At 39.4% G+C, this 17500-nt stretch overlaps 1 protein-coding gene across 3 annotated transcripts in view; it reads left to right on the plus strand.

Moving 5' to 3' along the window:
• LOC137976193 (peroxidasin-like) overlaps positions 1–17387 on the plus strand; it is a 29939-nt gene extending 12552 nt beyond the window's left edge. For all 3 annotated transcript variants that reach the window (XM_068823492.1, XM_068823490.1, XM_068823491.1), the window contains 7 exons: positions 617–660; positions 6530–7181; positions 7523–7766; positions 8189–8370; positions 9595–9890; positions 15141–15709; positions 16959–17387. In XM_068823492.1, the coding sequence (XP_068679593.1) occupies positions 647–660; positions 6530–7181; positions 7523–7766; positions 8189–8370; positions 9595–9890; positions 15141–15709; positions 16959–16966 (1965 nt within the window). In that variant the 5' untranslated portion in view covers positions 617–646 and the 3' untranslated portion in view covers positions 16967–17387. The remainder of the gene's footprint in view (positions 1–616; positions 661–6529; positions 7182–7522; positions 7767–8188; positions 8371–9594; positions 9891–15140; positions 15710–16958) is intronic.
• The last annotated feature ends 113 nt before the right edge of the window (positions 17388–17500 follow it).

Below are 17500 nucleotides of genomic sequence, written 5' to 3' on the forward strand. Positions count from 1 at the left end.
TCGCATAATAGCGATAATTATCGAGGCCTCAGTTTGTGTTATCCGCCTCAGCCTTCGCCTTCGGCAGATAACACAAACTTTGGCCTTGAATATTATTGCTATCATGCGAAAACCGAATCCAATAATTGTTAATTATAACCAGTTATGTTTTTATCGAATCTCTGCCAATTAAAAGGGAACAAACCTCAGCTTAATTATGGCATCAAAGCAGCTAAAGAACTCGTATTGTTTTAGCTTTTAGTTTAATTATAACGTTTGGCAGCTTTTTGTTATACTCTCCTTACATTCTTGTTCTACTTTTTGTTGTTGTTGTTGTTGTATTCCACACCTTCCTAGCTCGTTCTCGGTGTACCATCTTTGTTACGTTTGATAATGGCCTTGAAAAAATAACCGAAATACTACGTTGATTTCTCTGTTTGCTGTGGACTTCTTCCTTATATTTATATTTCAAATTTGCAAGATGTATTTTGGAGTTATTATCTTGTCCTGAATAATGATTGCCATTACACCTCTTTGTGTGGGCAATGAGCATTATTATGTTAATGTAAAATATAACTAACTCAGTGATCATATTGTCATAATTATTAAGTTTATGCATCTTTCATTGTTTGTGTAGGCGAAGACCGAGAGAAATTCAAAGTGCAACATGATGTCAATAAGGTAAAGTGAATGTTTGATATGTTAGTTCTTGTTCGTTGAGCAGCTAGGGAGCGGGCGCAACAACGAAGTCCAAGAGAACAAGGACGCAACAAAACGATAATTCAATGAACAAAAGCAATGGGCCTGCACATGCCTTTCTTTGCTGTTCGACGTGCAATGACCACATTCATCGTTGTGTGAATGACATGAGCACTCGCCAACTTCCAATTCTCTCTTCGTTCAATTACGCGGTTAGGCTCGATTGACCGGCCGTTTTGTGCGCCCGCGTTTCTCCGCGCGCACCACGCCTGGATCACCGGTTCAGCCAATTCTATTTTCCACCAATCAGAAAGTCGCCTGCCTGCCAAGTGCAAATACAATTGGCTGAGTACAAAATACAGACAATTCTTCTTTAGGAGGAGGATGTTAAAGTGCCCCTGTGACCAAAAAATCAATTCATATTTTTCTTTGGATCTCAAAACTATGTTAACAAAACACTAAGTGACCCACGTTTTAAGCCTTGATTTCAAAAAGACACCTCTTTATTTTAACTGTAATTTTCCTATTTAATGGTCCGCCATTACTAACATTATGTTCTTGAGAGAGCTGGATCAAGGAGAAAATGACGTCAAAGGCTCACTAGTTTAAGAATGCAATACGTGTGTACGCCACAGAATTAATATGCAGCACAGGGGTTTTGGGCTTTCAGACTTTAAAACTCACGCTTTGCATATATAATAAGCTGCGTTCACACGCTGAAATCTTAAGCTAGTGAGCCTCTGACGTCACTTTTCCCTGGATCCAACCGTCTGAAGTCCAATCGGTCAGTTTTGAACGTGTGTAATGGCGGACCGTGAAATCCAAAACTTACACTCAAAGTAAACGGCCTTTGGATAAAAATCCAAGCTCAAAATTTTGCCAGTCAGGTGTTAAGCAAACACACTTTCAAAATCTGAAGGAAAAAAGGAAGTGGTTTTTTTGATCACAGGGGCACTTTAACCGCACTTTCAAAACGGCTGGAAATCGACCCAACCTCACTGTGTCTACCAACATATTTTTCCTGAAAAGTTGGAACACACTTTTCATGCGACTAATCGCAAAATGATTACCATAACCCGAAGATGTGTTTTTAGCTGAGGTTATTGATGTCGTCACCGTCTTCTTCATCTCTCCTTATAATAAATAATAATTACAGTTTTTAGAACGCATTAGAGTGCATTGCCTCAATGCGTTTACAAGAATAAGACAGAAATCCATCTTGGCCTTAGATTACAATCAATGTTAAAGATATTATAAAAATACAAAATGCTATAGTGCTAAAAATACTACGAATGCTAATTAACAAATGCTAAAAAGAAATGCTACAGAAAATGCGTCCTGTAAAGCCTGGTTTTCACTAGCAACACAAGCATAAACACCAGAAGCATACGCAAACTCAGTAGTTTGTTGTTCATTAGAGCCTTTCGATAGAACAATAGACACTAGTAAACTACAAGTAAATCCGCTTGCGTGTGTTCCTTTTGCTTCTGCTTGTGTCGATAGTGAAAACCAGGCCTGAGAGATGAATCTTGAGCTTCCTTTTAAAAAAATCTAAAGCGCTCGTAGTTCTGATATTTGCTGGTAGATTGTTCCAAAGCTCGAGCACGGCGACTGAGAAAGCTCGGTCCCCATACGCGGAGGCGAAGGATTTGGGAACAACTAGGAGACCTTGTGTCGCAGAACGCAAGGAACGCGTTGGAACATACGTTTCTTTGAGTAAGTCGCTTAAATATTCCGGAGCACAGTCATTGACGATTTTAAAGGACGTCCATAGAACTTTAAATACTATTCTGTGTTCAACAGGGAGCCAGTGCAGTTTTTCCAATGATGGCATTATATGGTCTCGGACTTTACATTTCAGAACTAATGTTGCCGGAGAATTCTGTAGGCGCTGTAGTTTGCTTATCCCCTTGGCTGGCAGTCCATACATATAGTTTACGTCAAAGAAAGTGCGGCGTACGGGGTTTTATTCACGTGTTGTTTGTGTCAAAAACCCGAGCGAGCGAGGAACGAGCGAGTGAGGGTTTTTGACACAAACAACGAGTGAATAAAACCCCGTACAAAGCACTTTCTATGTCGTGAACTGTTTATTACACATAAGACGAGAAATTTCATTAAAATAGTTTTCTGAACGCAAATTTGAAACAAAAACTCACTAACAATAGAACCAAATGCAAATTTACGAGTCGCTGCGTTTTAGCCTGATCCAGATATTTCCTAACCCTTCCGATGTTTCTTAAAGGAAGCGAAACGGAGCGATAAATACTATCAATATGGCTGGACATAGTAAGATGGTCGTCAAAAACTACTCTGAGATTTCGCGCTTACTTACTGGTAGATACTACATGATAACCTATGTTAATACCAGCTAGTGAAGGCGGACTAATAAACTTAGAATGAAAGTTGACTATCGCAGTTTTAGAAGGATTACAGCGAAGTTTGTCGACTACGAAAACTACCTGAATATCAGAAATACAACGTTCAAGTTTAGCCAAGGCCTTGCATTGTGTCTGCCATCTGGATTCACAATGATATAGAGTTGTGAATCGTCGGCAGACATGATGCAATCATGATCAAGTCCAAGGGACTTGATTACGTTCTTCAGAGGTGCGAAGTAGAGGATGAACATTAAGGGCCTAACACTGACCCCCTGTGGGACGCCGGAAGTGAGTGGTTGAGGCCGTGACTTCGTGCATTTAATCACTACCTTCTGAAAGCGATCTCGGTTGTATGACTCAAAACACTATAGTAATATGCCAGTAAAACTAAACTGACTTTGTAGTCTTGTAATAAGAATGTCATAGTCGATGGTATCAAATGCGGCAGAAAGGTCTAACAAAACTGGAATGTTTTAAAAAACGACTTCGAAAAACAATTAAGTAGGAAAATTAACGTAAGCAAAGTAACATGACGTTTCGACGACTTCATGTCATCATTGGCGAATGAAGAAATTAAAAAATAATTGCAAGGCATATTTATAGTACTTAGGATGTGAGAAAATTGATGACTTCGTTTTTGTTGTCCATGGCTTTGAGAAGATCATTATGTACCCTTAAGAGGGCAGTCTCCGTGCTGTGGGACTGTTGATAGGGCGCTTGTAGCTTTGGATAGAGATTATTTGACGCCAAATAATGATGGACTTAACAAGCAACAATTTTTTCAATAACTTTTGATACAAATGCAAGATTTGGGATTGGTCGAAAGTTATTGAGGTCCTCCTGATCCAACGAAACTTTCTTAAGCTCCATATAATTACTGATGTATGGACGCTTAATGGTAATAGCGCTCGGCCTGTGTGAAATTTCGAGCGCAATTACTCCCTCATTGGCGGTTTTTTTTTGCTTTGTTTTTGTTTTTGGCCGTATGGGCGACTTTGGGCAATTAAATTTGACGATTCTTTTAGTTCATCGTTAAATCGTTTAGTTCGTCTTCAAAGACGCACTAAACGATTTAGTTCGTCCAGACGTATAATGCGTTTCTTGCTCGCCTTTATACGGGACGAATTAAACGACGAGCTAAAATAAGTCTTACATTAAATTCCCAAAGTCGCTCAGACGCATTATACATCTCTAGTATAAAAACGGCCAGTTGTACGACACGAAGTCACTGCTCACGAGCCAGAAGGCCCATCAGGCCGGCGCTTATCTCCGGTTTCAGTAGCATTAAGCGACTAGGAGTATTTCTACTCCCCCCTTGATGGGATGCTAGTCCATCGCAGGGTTACCCCCAGCATTACGCCGGTACCCAATTATACACCTGGGTGGAGAGAGGCACCGTGAGAGTAAACTGTCTTGCCCAAGAACACAACGCAATGTCCCGGCCAGGCCCCGAACCCGGACCACTCGATCCGGAGTCGAGCGCACTAACCATGAGGCTGTACGACACGAAGTCTTATTATCAATAAGTTGTAGCCATTACATAATAATTAGCTCAAGTACAACTAGCACACGCTTGATGACGCGTACAATTGTCCAGTTACAAACTGTCGTATTAATGCAGAAATCAGGACTGTTGATAACCAATCAGATTCGACAATCTTTAATTAGTTACAATTCATAATGGTATTAGGACTGAGTGGAGTCCAATTTGGTCTGTAATCATACGAGTGATTGACAAAATCGCAAGATCGCGTAGCGGGAGTCCAATTTGTTTAATAACGAGTATGATTAGAGACCAAATTGGACGAAGTCCTGTCACCAATTAATCATAACCATTACAATTTCCGAGAAAACAAAATGAATGCATTCCTTTTTCACGTCTAATGTTACAAATTTGTCCATTTTGGAAAGTCCCCAGTTTGGTAGGGTAAGTGGTTGTTGCTATGGTTATTGTGATAAATTCTTTGATTGGTGGATTAAGCTGAGTTCACTTAATATGATTGGCTGATGTAACTGTCCGATTTCAGGTATCCGACTTTAGCCAACTGTCCGATTTCAACCCTACGCAATAATTAATGAAAAATATAGCATTTAATGCACCAATCTGAAAAAATTGTAATGGTTTTGGTTAAAGCTGGGAACAAGCCAATCGCATAAAGGGAGAAAAAACGTTCAATCATGATTTTAATTGTATTTTAAATTTGTGTCCTTCGTTGAAAAATTTCTGTAAGTTAACGCGGAGTTGACAGGAACATATGATTAATTAAACAAGCAAGAAAGTAACCCTTGAGAGGACTGATTCACCTGAACATGTTGTGGTTTAATTTCGATTTTGGTTTGAAACGTTCATTTGTTTTCAAACCAGTTTAAGTTTTTTTTAAACGGGTTTAAATTTTTTAGAACACAGCCCATTTTAACATATTTGGATATCTTTCTGTAATTAATTTTATGCAGTATGTATAAAATAAACTAGGGAAATCATTTTAAGATTATTATGATGGATTTTTGTCTCTGATGCTATTTAAGACAATAATAACTATTTATGCATGTGAGCAGTAATTTTTAGTGTTAAGGGTTAAATTCTCAGTTTAATGATTAGGGTTAAGCTCTCAATTAGGTTTACGTACTTATTTCAAACAGTTAGCATTTCAGGAGGTGTATTACATCTGCAGACTGCCTACAAATAGCGCTGATAAACAGTGTTTTAAGTCTATAAAGCACCCATTTCAAATAGCGCTGTGAAGCAGTATTTTAAGTCTAAGCACCCATTTTAAAACGGTTAGCTTTTATTGCGAGTTAAGGTTAGTCTGCAGTGTGCAAGTGTCATACACTGCATTCTAGGTAAAGGATTGACACGCGTTGTAGTGATAATCAGATTGCATATTGGAGGAATCACTTATTTGCAGTGTTTAGTTTAAAACAACCGTTGTCTTGGCTTTTGGGTTAAGAAAACTGGCTTATGGTTGGTGGAACTGACTAAAGCATTCTTTCACACACGTACGATAAAGGGGTTCAGCTTGTAAAGTTGTGAACTGAGTTGATATGGTAAATTGATCACTGTAAAGCAATTTGAAAGCTTATGTTTGGAGTGTTAGCCGTTCGTCAGAGGTAAACCCTTTTCTGTCTTTCACAAGTTGATATGTGAAGATAGATAGGTGAATGAAGGGTGGGGTAGGACGGAGGTAATGGAGAAGATCAGGGAGGGGTAGGTGAGTGGAAGGGAAAGAAAAATGTCTAGTTCTTTTTTAACCCCCTAAAAAGATCAAGCCCAAACTACACCCCTAAAAAACAGAAAAATTCCTTTTTTAGACCAAAAATTTAAACTGGTTTGAAAAAGAAAATGAACTGGTTTAAAAAACTCAAACCAAAAGCAAAATTAAACCCCAAAATACACACTTTCGCCATTTGAATTATGATTTTTCTTTTCTAGCCAAAATACGAACGAGTTTCGTTTGTCTTTTATTTATTTGCAGTTTTCATCTCGCCATTTTCATCATCCTGAGCACGAGTGAGGTGCGAAGAGTGTTGTCATCCAACGCCGCTGCTGAACTGACCCTTGCCACGCTTTCAAAGGAAAATGGCTGCGATGACCTGGAGAAACGGCTGAGTTGTTTAAGCAGTCCTTATCGCACCTTCGACGGAAGCTGTAACAACCTATGTAACATCACCCTTGGAATGGCCGGCAGACCACTGATTCGTTTTCCACGTTTAATACAACCAACTGCCTATGAAGGAGACAACTTTGCGCCTCGAAAATTTTCACCTGCAGTTATCCAGAGGCTAGGCATTCCAATAATAGGAACACCCCTTCCGAACGTGAGGGAGGTTAGTTTTACGGTATTTGAATCCGGCGAGGGTGATCTCAATAATGTTGCTCCGGAATTCACCCATCTCACGATGACCTTCGGACAATTTTTGGACCATGACGTCACCTTGACAGAACTTGCTGAATTGCCCGAGGGCGTAAGCTGTGGAACGAACAATGCTCCATGTCCTGTCGCTAGTGGCAACCAAATCGACTGCCTCGGAATTGATATCGACCTCACCCAGTTTCCGCTCCAAGGACTCCCAACTGCTCAGTGTATTCCATTGAGAAGATCAGCAAGGACCTCAGACGGCCAGCAGGTCAGTTTCGCGTTTAATGGCTCATTACTCTGCCACCCAACTTATTCTCAAGACCTATTTTTTCTTTCCTAATATAAGGGGAGTGCATTTTTAGATGAAAGGCCACAAACCCACAATCAAAAGTTATGAGGTTCTCTTATCTACTGCCGTACTGTCTTTGTTCAATGCAAAAAGAACAAAGGCGAGTTATTCGCCGAAATGAAGGAAGAATTTAATGAATTAAGATTTTAAGATGATAGAAAATGCAGTTCCTCAGATGGTGTGTAACTTCATGAGAAAAAAAAATGGAGGAATAAGTCTATTCGGCTAACTTGTCGTCTGTATGCTATTTTGTTTGGTAGAGAAACATTATAACCCATTTTATCGATGGTTCTCAAGTGTATGGCTCAGACAGAAAGACAGCGGATGAACTTCGAGACCGAAATGCAAACCTCGGGCTTCTTCTTGTACTCCCGTTTATCAGGACAGGCTCCAGAGCACAACCTATCCTTCCAGCCCAGAATGAAGAAGCTTTCTGTAGATCACAGGATCCAGAGACAGAACCTTGTTTAAGGGCTGGTGATGAACGCGTGAATGAAAACCAAGGTCAGTGAGGGAAAATTAAATTAAAACAAACTCAACCACAACAGTGACGTGCTCTGTGTTTTTTTCTTGCAACTTGCTTATACGAAGACCTTTGGCAGCTCCCAAAAAGCATATTCTGGGCAGGTATATGGTGGGTTACTCACGGAGCGCGAGTCCCCATCGAGTCCTTCCGTCTTCGGGACTTAAGGCCGAGTTTCTAAAATTGTTTGTGCACAAAGTCACGTAGCATTTCACTTCTGTTGGCATTTTCCAAGATGGCCTCCCAAAAAATCCTAGAAACACTTGCGCAGCGACTCCTTTTTAAAGTGAGCTTTTGGCCCCTGTCAGCGATCCGGCGCCTTTTTAAAACCGCTAAATATAGTTTTCGCCAATCTTGACAAGGGTACATTGATAATTTAATGCATTTAATATTTGATTGACAGCTTTAACGGCGATGCACACCATATGGGTTCGTGAACATAACCGTATAGCCCTCGCTTTGCACGTCTTGAATCCCAAGTGGGATGACGAAAGGCTCTTCCAAGAGGCGCGTAAAATAGTGATCGCGGAGATTCAACACATCACCTATAACGAGTGGCTCGAAGTTCTCTTCAGTAAAGAGACGGTAAGTCTTTGCATAAATGATTTAACAATTTTGGCTGATAACACACCAATGAGGCGCCCAACGCTTAATTAAAATCAAGTGAGATTTTGCTGGAGTACTTAACACCAGCTTATCTGAGGATTCAAGCATTTTTGGGGATGTGCCGCTGGATGGGGTTGTATTTTTGAGGCTGGATTGACTATAATGGGGTTGCATTTTCAACAGAGTTCCCGACAAAGGTACTAGAATGGGGTCACAAAATGTCGGGATTTTGGGGTTTCCGAAAATTCTGGCTAGTGGGATTTAAATATGGAAAGATTCGCGGTAAAAAGGAGTTTTTGAAGAAAGAACTGTAGGGCTGTTGATGTAATATTTACTAGTCGCATTATATTCCGTTTTGAAATTACGATTAAAAGGCTTTATGTGAGGTTTATGCATAACCAGAAAATGACTAAGTTGGGGTCGCTAAAATTACTTTTACCCAAACGTGACTAAGATGGGGTCTATAATTGGCCGTAAAATAGACTATAAAGGGACAGGAGTTCTGAGAGACCAGCCGCACATACCGAGAAAAAGGTTAACCCAAGTACTCTCTCCCCCTCCTCCCGGGACGTGCAGACTCGTTCAACATCTTGAACGTCAGTGGTGAAGCGGAAAGAAGCGGTTTCTGCGGAATAGAAACTCTGGGTTCAAGTCCAATCCATGAATATATGTTTTTTACTTCCTTGTTTTCTCTGCTGCCACAACGCCTGGGACACAGTGTCCTAAACTCATGATAATAGTGAATTCAAATAAATTAAGAATTCACGATAATCGTGAATTTAGAGGAGAGATCCTGTTGATCGAAAACTGGTACCTGGTCAGCGGTCAATTAAAAAAATAACAGTCTTCGTCTTGAAAAAGACCATTTTACAATTCTGTGCTCAGTTATCAGGCCTTTGAATGAAAGCGAGGCTGGAGTTGACCATACTTTGATACAAACCTCATTGCTTTTCTTAAGTAAATCATGTTGTAATCCTAACGAGTTGCTATTTACATAATTAAAGCAGTGAGGTTTGTATCAAAACAAGATCAATTCCAGCCTCACTTTTATTCAAAGGCCTGGTAACTGAGCACAGGACTGTAAGATAGTCTGTTGCTACAAAAAAAAAATTCTCCCCAAGGTTGAGCATTCAAGGCAATTACTTTATTATTTTCATCGTAGTAGCACTTTTAAATGCCAACTGAAGTATATTCTTTTTTCAGAGGATGAATGCAAACGTCGCACTGGAAGGAAATGGAACTTTCTTTACAGGCTACAATCCTCATGTATCACCAGAGATGACGAATGTATTCTCCACAGCTGCCTTGAGAATGGGTCATACGTTAATTCGAGACACGTTCCAGCTCGACGTTAGAGGATTAAACAACGACCAGGATCCCGTGATACAAGTTAAAGATTTTTTCAATCCATCACCGTTGTTCGAAAAAGTCGAAGGATTTAACCCTTACGGCGCGATTTTCAATGGACTGTCTCGTGCTCTTGGACATGCAGTTGACCCGTAAGCTATATGAACTGTTTTGTTGTTGTTGTTGTTAGGGGTGGGGGTGGCGGAGGAGGTGGAAGGGAGGGACAATCACATGAATTGAGCCTTAAGCTTGTACGTTTTGTTTTCCCATTTCAGACCACTTGATGTTCCGAAGGGAATTTTCCTTTTGTTTTTCCATAAGTTATGCCTACAGATGCACGTGCGTTAGGCGACATTTCAGAGAAACTGTTCCCTAGAATAACATCATCTGAAATGGGAAAACAAAACGTACACACTAAAGAGGTCAATTGAGGTACAGTGAAGCGTCACGTTCTGTGAACAATGGTTTATTACTGGGTTGCCAAACCCAGTCGGAAAATGGGTAGATTTCCGTTTTATTTTTTTTAGTATTTTTTTCCGTGTCGGTAAAAGTCTTGCCTGTCAATCCCCTGCTAAGTGGTGTCTTTGTGCATAGAGTCTTCTGTGCGTATTTTGTTAGGTTTGAGGGGGCTGGGGTAATGCGTAGCTTGCTCTGCACAATAGGCCATTTTACAGTTGTTTGCTCTGCGACCTAGCCTATGAATGGCCGCGAGGCTGCCGGTGACCTTGCATTGATACAGCCCCGACTGCTTTTATCATGCAAATTGTGTTGTTGTAATTCTAATTATTAACATAACAAAAGCACGGAGGTTTGTATCAAAACAGGGTCACCGGCAGCCTCGCTTCCATTCGTAGGCCAGGTAACTTAGCTAGAACTGTAAAATGGTCTATTAAACCTGTAATGGCGTCGGAAGTCATTGTAACGCGAATGGCGTTTTAGTACATCTTTAAAGAAAATATACCCACATGGAGCTCAAGAATGGAACGTGAAGACAGGCGGTGAAACATAAAGATCTGGAATCTTAAAAAAGCGACGAGTAATGGACTTCGACAGCGTGAATCTTTCGCGCGTCGAGCCGAAATCAAAATGAGCTGTACTTTTAATATTTCGCCAAGGTGGTGTTACGTACAACACTGAAACCAAATGGAAATTTCTCTGGTAACTTACGGGTTCAACAAAGACAGAGAAGGAATCGAACACCACAAGTAGATCTGTGATCTCTGTTGTGTCTCACAGTGTTTACTGAAGTCGCATCTATTTAAAGTTTGCCTGTTTGTAACATTCATTTTGTACTCAACTCTGCAAAGGTTAAAAAAAATTGTAAATGTGACAGGGAAAAATTATTTGAATGAAAGCTTGTTGTCTCTTTTGTGCCTTATTATGTACGGTCAAGGTTCTTTCGAAAAGGGTTTGATGTGAACTGTCAGAAATTTATTTAATTGCATATGCTTTGTGATTGTGTGTTTCGCTTGCACGCACGCAACTGAAATAGGAAGGGTTTCTTGCCTCTTATAGCAAATATGTTGCTTGTTTAAATTAATTTTTCGGTGGAAAATATTTCTGTGAAATTTCCAGCTTTTGTAAATTTATCATGTTGTGTAATTTTCGAGCTTAGCAAATTTGCATACATGTGTGGAAATGTGATACGGGGAGAATTTTTGTGGTAACGCATAAGTCACGAAAATAAACAGGTCTGTTGGAAGCGTGCTTGAGTTTCAACAAAATGACCCCCAAAATCGGCAAAAGATTGTGACGCTGATGAATAATAAAGTAGCTGCTATTACCAAAACGATGGAATTACCTGGTGATAAATAACCTTGCCTTGGAGAGTAATTTTTGATTTTCCAGAAACAATGGTCAACCGTCTGAGAGTTGGGCGATTGTGATCTTTGTGTTGAATTCGCACATTTCTTGTCAAAATTTATAACAATCGAAAGAAAAAGAAAACTAACAAAAACAAAAACCCGGTAGCTTGGCATCATTTGACACAGTTGCTTCACTGTTTCGCGAGTAAACATGGCGCGGTAAAATAACGCGGTAACTTGATCAGAGCACCCGCTGAATTCGATGTGCGATTTACTCGGTGAAGCCAAACTTGTACAATTACAACAAAACAACTAAAATCTCCCAAACTGTTTTTCGCTGTTGGTAACTTTTTATATTCGTGGTTCAAAATTAATGTTGTTTTCATGCCGTAGATTTTGTTACCAATGGCAAAATATTTTATTCTCGATCGACCGTCCTGAAACTTCCTTCTGCTCTTCTTAAAAATTGTGTATCCATATTTATTTACTTTTACATCAATATTTGTTTTGCATAAAGCAAGCTAACAAAATCTGTATCTTGCTTGGTTCGCAGTTGATAGCATTAAAATAGAATTTTCGGTCCTATGCTTCTGTTACTGAGTGGTATATTTCTTACTAACCCCGCCGAACAGGGATTATTTTCAGGTTTCAACTTCAGCTTTCAACTTTTGTTTACAAAGCTGTCAGATGCTGTCAGTGCACGCTTACACTTGTGGTGGAAAGAAGTTGCATGATCAACATGTCAGCCCAGAAGCCAATGTTTCTCGATTCCCTTTATTTTCTTCAATCTCTCTGGGTTCAGTACTTTGCTAGTAACCACATGTCTTCTCAGGATATTTACCCAAGACTTCTACCATGGCACTACAATGATAGACAATACCAAAACAATATCGTGCACTGTTAGAGCTACATATTACGCAAGGACAACTTGAATCTCCTGGAAGACAAAACACAGCTTACTTGACATTATGGAATAAATCGCTGTGTTACTTCACTACCACACGTAAACAATGCGTGTCAATTTTTTTTAAAGAGGACAGGAATTTCTTCTTTCTGACAAATGATTAATTAAAAGGCCGGTAGCCAGGTTTTTAACCTCAAAAAAGGATCTGTTTCGTCGTACGAACGTGTGAGAACCTGTGAGCCAAAGGGCCTCTGCTGGTATGGCTTCTGGTATAACTTCTGGTATGACTTCTGGGTGACCCTCCCCTCCCCCCCCCCCCCCCCCACCGCCCAAACTGGAAAAAATTTGCGTGGAACGCTGCACGTACCACAGGCAACCCAGTGTACCCTCACGGAGGGTCTAGTTAGGCTATTTTCACTGTTGCAACAACTTTTATGCAGAAAGACAACGTCAAGAGTAATTTTCTACAGTATTACAGCCTTCTATCTGCAATACCACAGGAATGGAAAAGTATGTTAAAGCAAGAATGTTTTCCACCACCAACTGAAAATGTCCCACTTTTAATCCAAAAGCTCACATGCAAAACTATTTACAATACTTTCCTAAATTACCATCACTTGCCTCTTCCAACTGCAGAAAAAAGACTCATTGAATATGGCTTTAACTTTCAAGAAAGACAAAAAATATACTCACTTCCTTTTCGTGTTACAAATGAAGTAAAATTATCTGTGTTTCAATATAAAATAGTTCATAATATTTTCTTTCCTAATAAAATTTTGTTCAAGATGAAAAAGAAACAGCAACCAGATTGTTGTTATTCCCATGGCATTGATCAAACACCACTCCATTTATTTGTAGAATGTTCAATTGCTAAATCGTTTGGGAATAAATTTACAAATTGGTACAATGCTACATGTGGAGGAAACATTGCTTTGAAGCAAAACGAAATTATATTTGGTGTCTTAAGACACACATCGTCTTGTTTAACTGAATCACCTAATCATAATTGAGAAATATTTTTATTACACTAACGGAGTATATGATGAAAAACGACCCCAGTTCACAGATTTTGTAACCCTTGTTTACGAAAAAGTTGAATTAAAAAAATATATTGCGATTACGACAAACAAGCTACTTTCTTTTACTAAAAATTGGTCCAACTTTCTAAGCAACTAATCATTAATTAATTATATTATATTAATTTGTAAGTAATTGTATTGTAGTATTAGTATCGTCCTTAGTAGCATTAGTATCACATTGTAAGTCGTTCTGTATTTCGTTAAGTCGTTTGTTTTATTATCGTATTGTAAAGTAGTGCATGTATAAGTAATGTAAGTATAAGTAGTATAATTAGCAAGTATATTGTAAGCGCAAAGGTTAGTGTAATATTAGTAGCGTGAGTAGTGTAAGTGTTGGAATAAATAAATAATTTTAAAAAAAATTGTTGCAGCAATAGGGATCTTTAATCGGCGAAGACGAAGACAGCAGTGGGAACGTCATTTAAAAATGTAAAATCGCGTTGTTGTAATTATTTCGCGATGATTCCAGGTCGTTCGGCTTGCAAATGAGCCAGGGTTAAAACTAGTGAAGGCGGTGTTGTTGTTTGGGAAGAGATTTAATAATAGCTGGTCTTTTATATGCCGGATCCGAAATAATTAATGTCCATGAAACAAAAGAACAAAGCGAACATAACAATACCTTATTAACAAGGCCTAATCGCAATTTAGTCCGGTATATGAAAGTCCAGCCAATCTATCCGGGTTCCCACGTCCTCTACACAACCTCAAAATCTGGTCAATTCACGTCGTTGTCAGGACAACGACAGCAAAGAAATGTGCCAAAATGCTCGTGCAGGGCGGGCAGTGACTTTTCTTTTGTTGAGTAATAAGCCGATTGTTTTGTGGCGTCGTAGTCCTTGCGCAAGCTACATAACGTCTCAAACTGAGTTTTCGAGAGTTGCAAGTGGAGTACGTTTGTAAAGTAGTTATGGAAAGCACTCATACAAAATGTGTGTAAAGTGCACAACCAGAAAAGAAAAGCTGACTACGAAAAACGATGACAGAAACGCAATAAATGCCAACACTAAAAATCATAACTGTAACTCTTTATACATGTTTGTAACCGTGTTCTATATCCGTATCGGATAACAAAGGCGATATATATGACGTTTGTAAAGAAATGCAAAACTGGTCAAACTTTTGAAACATCATCACGGTTTAGTTCGTTTTTTTCCGCAGTGATCGCTTAAAGTGTGGCGCATTCTTTTTGCTATCAAGGTCAGGCTTATGTATGAAATTTTAGCTTCTCAAATTCTCATGGGACCTTTCATGATGCATTCCAAATCCCTGGAATTTGTCCGATGTGATTGCACTTTGCTTGATTTCCATCTCCAGCGAGGAATGGAAGCCTCCACACGGATCCCCTCGATGTTCTGTCGCGCATGCGCTAGGTGATGTCAAAGCAAAGTCACATCTACTCTTCTTCCATTAGGCATACGTTTAAAATTCGTTCTGGTTATAACGGGTTTTAACCGGTTAAGAGTTCAATTAATTACTTGTCCAAAATTCTGGAGGACGTGGCGGAAATCCGCACAGAGGTTTCCTTGCTCTCTCGCTAGAGAAGCAAATCAAGGAAAACTTCTGCGAAGCAGGGAACAGTAAACTTGAAACGTTCACATTATTTCTTTTCCATAGAATTTTCACTGCCGCGGTGAGAGAGAACCTGATCATTGAAGGACCTGGTAACGGCATCATTGGCGATCTTGTTGCGATTAATATCCAGCGTGGACGTGACCATGGTATCCCTGGATATGTCAAGTTTGTACGTGCCTGTGGTGGACCGTATATCACGAGTTTTAATGATCCAAACCTTCCAACCTTAATACCTCAGGTACAAATAAATCGGCTGGCAAGTGTATACAATTCAGTTGTCGACGTCGATATATTTGCCGGCGCGATTTCCGAGTCTCCCGTTCCTGGTAGTCAGTTTGGTTTCACCTTCACTTGTATTCTTCTTGAGCAGTTTAATAATTCCCGCTCTGGTGATCGCTTCTGGTATGAGACAAACGACCCTGTAGTAGGATTCAAGATTGATCAACTGGACGCCATAAGGAAGGTTACGATGTCCCGAGTAATCTGTGACAACGCAGACGATGTTGTGAGAATTCAACCTAAGGCTTTCCAACCACGAAATACGAGTGACAATGATGAAATTCTCTGCGATGATATAGCTACTGTGGACCTGAGTCCCTTCAAAGAAGAGGGTAAGATCCATTCTCATTTTTATAATCATCCGCATTATCTTCACCTTCATCAATCTTTTTTCCTCACTTCACTGTTCTGTTATCATTTAACGGGTACAGGATTCGCACAATTAAATGATGCATTTAGCGGGTTGTGATTTGCTAACTCAAGGGTGGTAAACAAAGTGATACTCACCTCTGAGCAGAGAGAGAGAAACAAAATGGCTTCCTATAATTCTGTCAGTTATCGTTTCCGGGCGCACTTCAGGCTTTCGTTGTCTAGTATTTAGGGGACTCACAAGATCAAAGTGTCCTCTGTGTTACTGAAACATAGTTAAGCAGTTGTGCAGGAAGAAACCTAAAAAAAAAAAAAGAACATTCTTGAAGGAGACTCGAACCAAAGACCGTGCGATTGCGCGAGACACGGCTCTATAATCAAGCTACCAATGCAAGTTTGTATTAAGCTGACTGAGTGAGTCCAATTCGGTCTGTAATCATTCGAGTGATAACAAAATCCGTAGGAGTCCAATTTGTTTATCACAAGTAAGATTACAGACCGAATTGGACGACACGAAGTCCTCTTACTAATTAACATAAAAATTACGATTTCCGAGAAAAGAAGAAGAACCAAGTTATGAAAGAAAGGGAAAATTTGCATTTAAAGGCTGACAAGGGAGGCGTACGTTGTTTAAATGTCGCTCTGAAAGAAAGAAAGGAAAAAAGAAAGAAAGAAAGAAAGAAACAAAGAAACAAAGAAAGAAAGAAAGAAAGAGAGAAAGAAAGAATTTAGGAGTCTTTACAGTGTTTCTATGGTGATTGAAACCAAGGGTTTGATTGGTTGATTTAAACTACAACTTTAAATGTAATTGGCTTATTGAATTGTCCGACAACAAACTGTCCCGATAACAGCTTGGCAAGTGAATTAGTGGAAAATAGGAGTTTTTTAAACCAATCACAATCGAGGAAATTGTAACTTTTATGATTAATGGAGAAAGAGGTGAAAGGATAATGGCTAGGGAACTGGAACTTGTGTCAGTCATCTCGTTTCCGTTAGCGCGAGAGGCAATCACGAGAAATAAGCGGGAAGAAGAAAATAATCCTTCCACGTCTGTTGCGCAAGGACACGACACACCATGGGATTGATCTAACTTATCTGACTTCTTAATAGATTCGTTAACCTTAGTCATTGTTTCTATTTACCTTATCCTCGCTAAAATCGCACGGAAAAACGTACGGCTAAATTGTATTAATTTTTTGTTTTTTTTTTCAGAAAATTAAGCGAACGAGGCGAATAGTCACGTTGACCATAGCGCCCCAACTGGAACTGTAGTTGCTGCCTAAACCACATCTGCATGGAAGGCTAGGGGGTACCTTTTTCTAACTTTTCGTTTTCGACTGGTAATACTGGCAATGAGTACTAAACTCAAATCGAAGTCAGCAGTTTGTTTTCTTTTTTTTTCAACGAGTATCGTTTGATTTATTTCTGAAAGTTTATATTGGCTGACTGTCGGTATCTCGCACGCGTGAAGCCTAATCTACTGATGCACGCTGTACTTGATTCGGAGTACATTTCTTCCTATATTTAAAAGAAATGCACTTGTTAAGGATTTTACCAAATTATCAAGGCTAGTATAATTATGTAAATCACTGATTGCTGTCACTTGAATGTAAAACTATTAAAACGAGTTTCTTAAAATTGTGCTGATTTTGTGTTTTTATATAATTCTTACTTTTTTGGCAACTTCAAGGCTTGAAATTCCATTCAATGAATTAAAATCCCTTTCTTTTTCCTCCAGGGCCCGGTTTTTTTTA

Source organism: Montipora foliosa, chromosome 11, assembly GCF_036669935.1.
Source record: "Montipora foliosa isolate CH-2021 chromosome 11, ASM3666993v2, whole genome shotgun sequence".
Classification (NCBI taxonomy): Eukaryota; Metazoa; Cnidaria; class Anthozoa; order Scleractinia; family Acroporidae; genus Montipora; species Montipora foliosa.